Source organism: Artemia sp. Qi Xiang Cuo, chromosome 11 (assembly GCF_049724085.1).
Source record: "Artemia sp. Qi Xiang Cuo chromosome 11, ASM4972408v1, whole genome shotgun sequence".
Lineage (NCBI taxonomy): Eukaryota > Metazoa > Arthropoda > Branchiopoda > Anostraca > Artemiidae > Artemia > Artemia sp. Qi Xiang Cuo.
The window spans coordinates 25,750,089-25,761,950 of NC_142804.1; the positions used below are offsets into that span (position 1 = coordinate 25,750,089).

Genomic DNA, 11,862 nt, shown 5'->3' on the forward strand with positions numbered 1-11,862 from the left:
TAAAGGATACTGGTGAATTTTTGAAAAGTATTTCTGTCACGGTAATGAGTGAACATATAAATATATGCTAAATACATTGTCAAACAAATATACCATAACATTTTAGCACACAAAAAAAGAGAATAAAGTTGAAACAGTCCTTTCTGGACAAACTTTAGTTTGATAGTAACCACTTTCGGTTTTTCACAGGCATGTTGCTTCCTGTGTGAATCTTCATATGTGTAGACAAGGTGAAATGCCCAAAAAATACTTAAGTAAAAATCTTGCATTTGTATGACTTTTCTCGAGTATAAACTCTCTTATGGATGTTTCGAGGGGAAGTCTAAAAAAAATTTTTGCTGTATATCTTGCATTTATAAGGGCTTTCTCCTATATGAACACTCTTAAGGATGGGAAAATCAGAATACACAGAAAAATTTTACTGCACATATGCATGTATCAGGTGTTTGTCCAGTTTGAAGCCTCAAATGACACCTAAAAGACAATGTGTGCATCTAACGTTGTCAAAACATCATATCTGTGATGTCTAAGCAACGGCCAAATTTATTAAATTGAAACTTTAAGGGCACGTTGAGGGGATGTTGAACTAAATCAAAAGAAACTATGTGCACCCAGGTTGAAAAAGGGTACATCTGCAACATCTCAGGAATATCTAGGGGTTTTAAGCTGATACTATTAAGGCATGTTAAGTGGTTAATCATGTAATCTTTATCTATTCTCAAGGTTGTAAGATAATGGTGGTTAGAATGACTTTAGCCCTACGAAAGTTCAAAGATTATGCAGGTTTTCAATTCATTTATTTGAATAATATTGCGCACACCAGTCGATCCTAAGTTTTCTAGTACAAATATTGCTCAAATTTATTGAAAAATTCTGGCCAAAATATAAATAGCCAGCCAAAATTTTGATTCTTAAGGAGAAAAACTGGTAAAGCTTTGCGAATTTTCCTCTTGCTAAATAATAACATAAGCTATGTCTATTAAAACCGAACATAAATTAATTCAAAAATTGTTTTTCTGCGAAAGAAGTTTTTTGAAGAAAAAGAGCTACATTGAGCCTAAGTCAAGGATAATTTGGCTCAAATAGTAATTGAGGTGTAAAACAAGCATAAATTACTAAATTGCTGAAGGTCATATAAAAAAGCCTTCAGGGTTGAAACAGGCTCTCAGAACCTGTGGGCAAGGGTTTTAAGTTATGCCCCGAAGGCATACTCAGTTTTTATGGAAGGGTTGGTCGTATAAACTTTGGATCAGGATTTTTCAACTTTGGATTTTCCAAAACAAACATCCAATCAAAATTTTGAGACGCCTGCATTCGTCAGCATTGAAACTACCCCATATAGGAGTAGGGTAACGTTCCCATGGCTCATAAGACCAAAATGACATTCGTAATTTACTGAAACAAAAATAAATTTAAAATTTTTCTTTTCAATAATGTTAATAAATTCAAAATTGCTGAGTTTTATAGAGATAAATATCGATATTTATCAAACTGTCAATCTAAATTAGTTTTTTCAGCAATCTTAGTGATTATTGCGATATCCTTTATTTTGTTGTTGATCTAATGAAATATAAAACACACAGCTCAAAATAAAAATTGTTTTCAGTAAAATACAAGAGGCTCAGACCTCTGGTTTCTCCGGTTGGCACGTACTTCGCTCGGGCAGGTGCCTTGGCCTTCGAGCCTTGCAGAACGATATCGCATTTTAAGATATAAAAATGCTGTACTAGAATTCGTATACTATGGCATTTGCATGTAGTTTACAATGGCTTAAGGAGCGAGTAAGCTGATGGGGACAACAAAAAGCAGGAAAAACTGTGTTTTTGATAATCCTCTTGTATAATTGGCTAGGTTCATCTGTAAATAAATAAGTCAAGATATTAGTTAACCAAAGTTTCATCTATGAGGGCCGAGGGCATTAGTGACTGGAAACAGGTAAATGTTCACTAGCCAAAAAGACCTTCGAAGCGGACTTTCCTTTCTAGAATAAACATAAATTTGTACAGATTCTAAACTTAAAAGCTATCGAAAAAAAACATTTGAAGGTTGGAAGTATTTAAATTGTATATCAGATATTTCTCTAGATGGCAAATTGTGTGCATCCAAAATAAAAAAAAAACGCAATGTATTTTTTGACATTTATTAGTTTGATGCGCGTTTAGTAAGGCGCCGGGATGTCCAAAGTGGTCAACATGTCTCATAGTCATTTAAAAATTAACCACCCGATCTGGCTAATTTTGACAAGTGCGCTTCCGCACTATGAAACGCATGCATATGTAAAGCGGATCAGAAAAACTGAACTAAACGTCCCAAATTTGAACGAACGGTCCCATATAATTCTAATTTTATCGGTAAGTAGACATGATTATCCTCACATTTCTTTTCATGTTTTTTACAGTTTTCAATTGCGTTATACGCTTTGTTTTACTCGAAGATGCCAAAAGTAGAATAGCCATGGCTCAGGGTGTTTTTTTTCACAGTTAAAAAAAGTTTGGAAGAATATGAAGATAAGTCTGCAAACCAAGATTAGAATATTAGAAGCTGCAGTGATGACAGTAGTCAAATATGGCTCTTAAGCATGGGCGCTCCGAAAAGCAGATGAAGATTTACTAGATGTTTTCCATAGAAATTGCTTAAAGATTGCTCTGGGCACCAGGTTGACTGACGGTATTTTTAACAATAAACTGTAAGAAAAATGTGGTTCAATACCGCTTTCTAGAGTCATAACGAAAGAAAGGTTGGGGTGGATGGGCCACGCTATGCGGATAAATGATGACAGATTGCCAAAGGTTGTCCTTTTCGGCCAATAGTGTAGGGCTAAACGGAAAGCAGTTCGTCCTCGTTTTGGGTAGGAAGACATCATAAATAAATATTTACTGGAAATGGGAACTTCATGGGCGGGTGTAAAAAAGGGAGGCTTTGAATAGATTGGGATGGAGGAGGAGCGTGCGCAGCTGTGTTGGCCTCAGGCGGCTTGGTGCTGCGGTGAGTTGTTAGTAGTAGTAGTTGTAGTTTACCCATTTGTCATTTATGAAGGCCGAGAATAACCAGGCACATTTACATGTAAGGTAAATAAAAGTGTTTTTTCTCACTTTTTCCTCCAATTACTTTGAATTTTTCAAGGGATGTCGGGTTCAGATAGAATGAAAGCACGACTTTTAATAGATTTACTTATTTTCACAGTAAGTTTACCCATTTGTGCAATAGTAAGCCTTAAACAAACAGGCATATGCACATGTGAGCCAGTTTTTCGTACTCTTCTATTTAAGTTCTTTTTAGTTTTCAATTGGTGTCAGATTATAGATGTCCAAAACATGATAACCGGTCCGTGACAACCTGACGCCCCACTGAAAACTATAAAAACTTGATGAAAAAAGTAAGAAAAAGTTTTTTTTTATTTACATTACATGCAAATATACCTGTTTATTCTTGGCCTTCATAACAGGGAAATGACTAAGCCTGTACACAAAAAAGGGTATATCTTGCAATACTTTAATTTTCTGTAAAAGCTGTCAACCATTGAAAGTTATAAACAACTTGAAGACAAAAGTGAGAAAAGTAAGTTTGTTTACCTTACTTGAACATATAGCTGTTCACCTAAAGCTTAATAATACACAAATGGCTAAACCTATAGGAAAAATTTGTATATGTATGAAATGCTATATTTTGATTCTGTAGAAACATATCCCCAATTGTTAAGCATAAAGAACTTGAAGAGAAAAGCAAGCAATGTTGAGTTTTTTATATATATAAAAAAATCGAGTTCTACGGGACCGTTGGTTCAAATTTGGAACATTTGTTATAGTTTCCAAAACCCAGAAAAGAAACGTTTGGATCATGCTTTCCGCTCTGTTTTCTATAGGGACCGTCTGCACAACTGCCATAAATCTCTTTTCAATTTTTCTCACTCTACCGGATAAATACGTTCTGTTATTTTCCATTTAAATTAGCAAATTGTAATTTATTCAAATAACAATTTTCAATTTGCATTCAATTCAAATAGCATTCAATTTGATTTTAGCACTCAATGTGCTTTGATATTGAGTTCCCAGCATGATCTTTATTTATTCATTTTTTTTTCATAATTCTAAAGTTATTTGTTATTTTATTTTAGATCAACTTCTTCAAACTTCATAAAAGGATTTTGCAAGCAGACACATTTGTTCAAGTCGATGTTAACAATGGAATCAAGCAGCTCTGAATACTTTCAACTAGATCTATTGCGCTTGCCTGGAAACTGCGAATGTCACATTAACCTTAAAGAGAGTTCTTACGACTGCCTTAATTCTGATGTGATGAATTATGCTAAAATAGAGAATAAAGCATCATCACTTGTTAACAAAGTAACCATAAACAGGACAGAAACAGAAGCAACCAGTTCAGATCTATCCACACTAAAACCGGCAGATTTTCAAGTTACTAACATACATGACAGAAAAAACGTCTCCACAGAAACCACTGTTACTGTTTCTGACAAAAAACAAAATGAAGACATGTCATACATCCCCACTGAAGTCACTGAAGAAAAACAGAAACAAGAAAAAAGGCTATACCATCTTACCTCTGAAACACCACGCAGTCAAGATAAAACAACCTCCAGTTTAAGAGGTCTATCCTCACTTACCCTAAGTGATTTCAAAGATCAAATAACCCAAAAAGAAAGAAATGATAATTTTATTACAAGTATTATGGAAAATAGGGATAGCGGTGCTACAGGCAGAACAAGTGTCCCTGCTGAAATAACTGTTTTTCCTCTCCCTCAAATTTCCAGTTTAAAATCGAACATTCTTGTGGAAGGCAACGAAGATTTAAAAAAAATAGAACATTTAGGAGATGGAAGGGTAAGTGATGGTACTGCGACAACAGTTAGATATGAGGATTTGGAAAAAAGTGGTGCGGTGAAAACTTCGAGAGGTGTAGCGATTGATCCTTTTAGCAAAGGAGCTCCAAACAATTTAACCCCGTTGATTGTCGCAAAAAAAAACATCCAGAGTCTGGCTACCGAAATCACCAGTAAACTTGGCGTGTCAGGTGAATCAACTGTCGATTTTCCTCTCAGTAAAATAACAACAAATGAAAACACACCAACTTTTATTATAAGATCGAAACAAACAGATGCAGCAAATCAACAAGGAATAGCACACCATTATGTCTCCGAAACAATGAAACTAAAAGATAAAGAAAATGCAAACATAGCAATCACTCAAACCGTAGCAGGGGCAGCAATACAAAACAAAAAAAAATCTACAAAATTCAACAGGAAGCAACAGGAAAGTCAAACAGAAGGAACAATCCACTACATTACTGAAATAAGAAAAGGAAAATACAATGAAAGTACTGAAAAATTAAACATTCACTTAGATGCAAATATTGCAGCGCCGCCTACAACAGTAATACTAAATGGAATATCCCCAAGGTCTGCTGGACAAGTCTTGGGGAAAGAAACAACCAGAAGAGAAAATACAAATCATCACTCCAATACGGAAGAAAAAACTCAAGGAAGTAAATTAGTTTCTCGATTGGACAATTCAACTCAAGCAACTACCATAGTTGATTTTGAAACTTTTACACATAAAAAAGTTTCTGCTCGGAAGAAAGATACATCAATTCAAAAAGAAGACGAATCTACAAAAGTAAACATGAATCAACAGGAGGTCCGAGCAGGAAAAACAAGCACAACCGAAATAAGAAAAAGGCAAGAAAGTGAAACTACTTTGAAATCAAACATTCACAGAGAAGCAAATGTTAAAGCTTCCTTTACAAGCGTAACAACTATATCTGCCGCACACGTTTCAGAAAACCAAGCAACCGAAAGAGAAAAATCAAATAGTCATTTCAGTACAACGCCACAATCCCAAGGAAAAGAGCTCTATCAACTAGAAGATTTAACTAAAAAAAACGGCTTAACTGGTTTTAAAAAAGGGACTAGCGAACAGAAATCAATATCTAACACATTAGAATCCTCAAAAAAAGAACGTATAACTGAAAAAAGTAGTAATGAAACTATTACTACGACGAAAGATCCAATTGATGAAGACAATGGAAACACAGGAATTCAGAGTGGATGGAATTTGAACGCGCTACATAATAAAGACACAGTAAAATCTACCATTGAGACCTCTGCAGTCAAAATGAACAAAAAAGAAACAACAAACCCTGGTAGCAGTACAAAGAAAATTAGACAAACTATTGAAAATAATGGTAACGGAAACAATTCAAGTGAAGCAATGGCCGACGAAAATCTTGATAAAATCTTAAAAGATGGTGATATCTTGTTATCTACCGTTAAAAATCCAATCAAGGAAACGAACAAAAAAGAAAGTATAAAAATTGGGATTACATCAGTAACAGAAGGTCAAAATAATGGGAATGCTTACAAAGCAAATGTTTTAACAGAAATAACTCTTGATTTATCTAAGATAAGTACACCATTAGAAGAAGATACGCCAGTTAAAATCTACCTTGACACCACTGCAACAAAAGATGGTAAGGTTAGTGCTATTAGTAGCAAAAAAAACATTCAGGGTGCCACAACTTCCAGAATGAATCTCAATAACCCTGCGTCAAACGAAGACATGTCATCGTATACCATAGATATTTCCACCAAAAAAGTGAGCAAAGATGAAAAACTGAACCACGATTTCAGTATAATGATAGAAAGTCAAAGAAGCGAAAATGCTGAAGAAGTAGACTTTCAAAGTGGAAGAACTATGGATGTCCCTCTTTATGGAGCAACAAGGTATGCATCAATAGTAACGCTAGAAACTTCAACGAGAGAAGACAAAAAAGAAGGAGCACATTCTATTCTCCCTTCGACAACCGGAAGTCAAAATGAAGAGATTGCAGAGAAAACAAGCATCGTAAGTGTAGCAAATTCTAATATATCTACAAGAGACATATCACCTAATGGTTATTCATTCATACCTGCCGGAGGAAGTTCCACCGCAATGGAAAAGCAAAGAAAAAGGGCGAATCAAGATATTCCTGCAAAGACAAAGAGTATTGGTAGAATAAAGACCGGAAAATTAAATATTTCTAATGAAATAAGCTTCGATGTAAAAATTAATGTAAAACCATTAAATGAACATAAATTCAAATCCACAAGAAGAAAGAATGAAGGAGAAGGAACGAAATTTGATCCAACAACAGCAACAGAAAGTAAAAGTAACAAAAGTACCGTTGAAGCAAGTCATCCAGGGAAAGCAACGAAAAGTGCAAATAGGTTAATATCTAATACAGAAAACTCTTCAACTCGTATCCAAGATAATAAAACAAACACTTATCAGACGAGTGTAACAACAGAAGGTAAAAGGTTAATAAATGCTGGTAAAGCAAGCAACTCAACTGAATCCAGCATCGAGACTCTCAGTGCCACAACATCCGATGAAAAAACATTAATATCCATGTTTGAAGAATCCATGAAATTTGGTACCGCAACAGCAACAGAAAGTCAAAGTGAAAAAAATACCGTTGAAGCAAATGATCCAGGGGAAGCAACGAAAAACATAAAAGGGTTAATATCTAATATGGATAATTCTTCAACATATATCCGAGATAATAAAACAAACACTTATCATATTAATGTACGAACAGAAGGTGAAAGTATAATAAATGCTGGTGAAGCAAGGAGCTTAACTGAATCTAGCATTGAGACTTCAAGTTCCAGAACATCTGATGAGAAAACAGCAATATCCATGTTTAAAGAATCCACAAAATTAGGTGCCACTACAGTAACAGAAAGTCAAAGTAAGGAAAATACTGCGGTACCAAATTATCTATGGGAAGTAACAAAAGGCGTAAATGAATTAACATCTAATAGAGACGATTCTTCAACATATATCCAAGATAATAAAACAAACACTTATCAGATTAGCGTAAGAACAGAAGGTAAAAGTATAATAAATGCTGGTAAAGCAAGCAGCTCAACTGAATCTAGCATTGAGCCTCCAAGTGTCACAATATCTGATGGAAAAACATCAATAGACATGTCAAAAGAATTCACGAAATTTGGTACCACAACAGCAACAGAAATTCAAAGTATCGAAAATAACGTTGAACCAAATTATCCAGGGGAAGCAACAAAAAGCATAAATGGGTTATTATCTAATATAGAAAATTCTTCAAAATATATCCAAGATAACAAAACAAACACTTATCAGACTAGTGTAACAACAGAAGGTAAAAGTGTAATAAATACTGGTAAGGCAAGCAGTTCAACTGAATCTAGCATTGAGACTCCAAGTGCCAAAATATCTGATGAGAAAAAATCAGTATCTATGTTTAAAGAATTCACGAAATTTGGTACGACAACAGCAACAGAAAGTCAAAGTAACGAAAATAACGCTGAACCAAATTATCCAGGAAAAACAACTAAAAGTGTAAATTGGTTAATATCTAACACAGAAATGTCTTCAACTCATATTCAAGATAATAAAACAAACACTTATGAGATTAGTCTAAGTACAGAAGGTAAAAGTGTAATAAATGCTGGTAAAGCAAGTGGCTCAACTGAACCCAGCATTGAGACTCCTAGTGCCACGAAACTTGATGAGGAAAGATCAATATTCACGATTAAAGAATCCACGAAACTTGGTTCCCCAACAGCAACAGAAAGTCAAAGTAACGAAAAGACTGTTGGCAAAGATCATCCAGAGGAAGTAACGAAAAGTGCAAATAAGTTAATATCTAATGTAGAACATTCTTCAACATATATCCAAGATAATAAAACAATTCATTATCAAACTAGTGCAACAACAGGAGTTGAAAATATAATAAATGCTGGTAAAGCTAGTAGCTCAACTGAATCTAGCATTGAGACTCCAAGTGCCTCAACATCTGATGAGAAAACGTCAATTTAATTTACTACGCAAGTTCAAGGAAGTAACAGGACCAATTACTACCAGTTAAACTAATATTTAAGTTGTGGTATAAACATATTAAATATGTCAGGTATATAAACCTGACACAAAATAGAAAAAAATAAAGCTCTTAATCAACTACGTTTCGGCTGTTTCTTCGAGCAGTTTCGTTAAAACTGGTAAAAATACCATAAACATTTGAATAGACACACCAAGTCCAAGAAAAAGTTTATCAAGAGAAAAAAACTGTTAATCTGTGTATTATTTTATTTTTTCTTACGGTCATTTTACAAGAAAGGGGTGGCTGCAGAAACTTGGGGGGGGGGTGAGATATTTGGTTGTAAGTTGATCGTTATTATGCTCTTAAAGAATTCCAAGTAATTAGATGGCCACCAGGCCTTTTCCCACACTATTTTGTGCTAACCACCCCACCGTAAGCCCCAAAGCCCCATGATCAAAAATTTTAGATAGCTGTTTTGTTCAAAACAGTCAAAAGGTCAAACAGATCTACCTCCAGGGGTGTCATGACCTCCAGAGCCCCTTAGTCACGGGCCGCAACTAGTGCAAATTACCAATTACCCAAGCCCACATCCCGGTTGAAGAAGCTGCGATCCTGGCAAGCGACAGGTCAACCTGGAGGTGCCTAGTCTCATCGTTCTCTACGCCGAACCCTCGGCAGGAGCCTTAAGTCAAGTCAAGTAGGTCAAGTCTAACGGTATCTGGATAATTCCCCCTGGAAAATCTTACCCGTGGGAAATTCCCCCAGTAGAAAATCCACTTTAGGACATTCCACCACGAAAAAATCCCCCCGACTATTTTTCACTGGAAAATTCCCTCCCTAGACTATTAACCTTTGGAAAATTTGCCCAAAGTTTAAAGTTGAGCTGCTAAACAAAAAGTAACATAAATAATAAGAGTGAAGATAAGAAGGGATTTCGGAATACAACTTTACCTATTTTACCTATTTACCTATAATAGCCAGACTATATGGTTCTGTCCATCTTAAATTTCCTTGGTTCTGACTCTATGCTATAGAAATTAAATAAAAAAAAACCTTTAAAACACTTCAGACCTTGTGATGTACACCTTACGGACAGATGCACACCTTCTTGATCACAAGGGGTACTTACTTGTACTTGTACTTGTTTTACGTTCTAGTCGCATCCAGGCTCATCGTGGTGCACAGCAGACGATGACATATTTCTTTCCAGAGATTTTGCTCGAGGATGGCAGGCTCCATAATTTCAAGCCAGTGACGATCCCAGCATCGCCCAAATTTTTGGAAACCCTGAATAGGCTCTAGGTCAGCCTTGACTGTCGCAAGCCATGTTTTCTTTTGTATTCCTGCTTTGTTCTTCCATGCTGGTAGTGGAAGGCATTTGAGGCATTTTTTGGTAATATGGTCTTCTCATCTTAGACGCCTCATTTTTACAACATCAGAGACAGGTGGGGGGATCTCAACCTACATCAGAGACAAGGGGTGAACTAGTATGATATACTATAGATATCGATCGGCAACAGGCCTAGTCTACGGGAAGCAATTACTCTTACTTCTTAGTCCCAGCTTGTTATCTCTATGCACTTTCATCATAAGGCAATCCGTCTACAGTTGCCACTAATTTCATAGTTTCAAATTATTTAGTTTAACCTCTATCTTATCCTGCTCTGATAAATTAACCCCAAAAACATGTAAAAAAGATGTTAAAGGGAGAAAAAAAGTAAAAATTAACATTATAAGCTATTCTACAACATGTATTCTGCCAATATTTTCGAATATAGGTAGAATATTCCTACCTTTTCCGCATGGTTTTTTGAATGGGAAATACGTCTAGAACCATTGATACTGTAGCTCCTGATAGATTTATTGCGTACAGAAAACACAACCTTGATCATATACTAAACAAACAGTGGATGTGTGGTGAATAACCATGTTAAAAAAAAAGAACCTATCCTTTTGAACTTCTGGTAAAAAGATTTTTCCTTGTAGATATTATCAAAAAATGTACAGGAAGGTAGTAGAAGGAAGGGGGGCAGGTAATTTCCAATTTTATATTGTGGAGAGCGGCTATATGTTTTATCCCTACACATTTTTGCACTTAAAGTTGTTATAGGACTGAGGATTTATTCACGGTAAGTAGCAACATACTTCAAAAGAAACTCGATTATGCTAGTTTATCGTAAAATTTGAACTTGTGGGAGCCAGTCAGAAAAGATCTAAACATATTTTGCCACAAATCTGCCAAAACTTTTTGGCAGACTTAACTTTTTCACAGGAAACAAATGGAATTTAATCGGTGAAGTAGCAAGGTAAACATGAAAATGCTATATTTTCCCAAGTTAACAAATCAGGGAATAGTTCAGGATACTATTGGAAATCTTCAGGAGGTGATGCAGGGTCAAATCGACTTAAAATTTTCCAGTGAGAGTAAAAACTCTCAGGGGTTTGAGCATCAAGTTGAACTCTCGGGGGGTATTAGGGGACCGTGTAGACCCCCTTTAAAGAGGGGGAAGACCCAAAAGTGTCTTTTCTCCGATCCTTATAAACATTTTTGGGCTATAATCCTCTATGATTATCCGAGTTTCCTCTATGAATACCTGTAGTATTCTCTTTGCGACCCATAATGTATTCACATTTAAGTAGCGAGGTAAAACAAAAGAAACAATAGGTTGCCAGGTGGTCAAAACATCGTATTTACAAGATTACAAGAACGGCCTCAGGGACAAGGCTGAAACTTTCAGGGAATATTGTGGAAGGGGCAAATGGCCTTAAAAATATTGAATCGGGTAAGGGGGCAGAAGGAAGGGTTAATGGTTTTTTTGACACTATAAGCCCCTTGTTGGACAAGAATGAATTTCCGATGAAAGAGCAATGTAAAAAGAAAGAAGCAGTTTGCACCCAAGTTATCAAAATAACGTAGGCTACCTGCATTGTTTCAGGAACAGCTGGAGGATCAATTAAAAATTTTGGGAGTCTTAAGGGGGTATATAGACTTCAAATTTTGAC

General features: G+C 35.6%; 1 protein-coding gene across 1 annotated transcript in view; it reads left to right on the top strand.

The window, feature by feature from the left end:
- LOC148946801 (uncharacterized) overlaps positions 1-8,999 on the top strand; it is a 61,928-nt gene extending 52,929 nt beyond the window's left edge. Inside the window, exon 6 of the mRNA XM_089096429.1 lies at positions 4,115-8,999. Coding sequence (XP_088952555.1) covers positions 4,115-8,858 — 4,744 coding nt within the window. The 3' untranslated portion in view covers positions 8,859-8,999. The remainder of the gene's footprint in view (positions 1-4,114) is intronic.
- Positions 9,000-11,862: the final 2,863 nt, after the last annotated feature.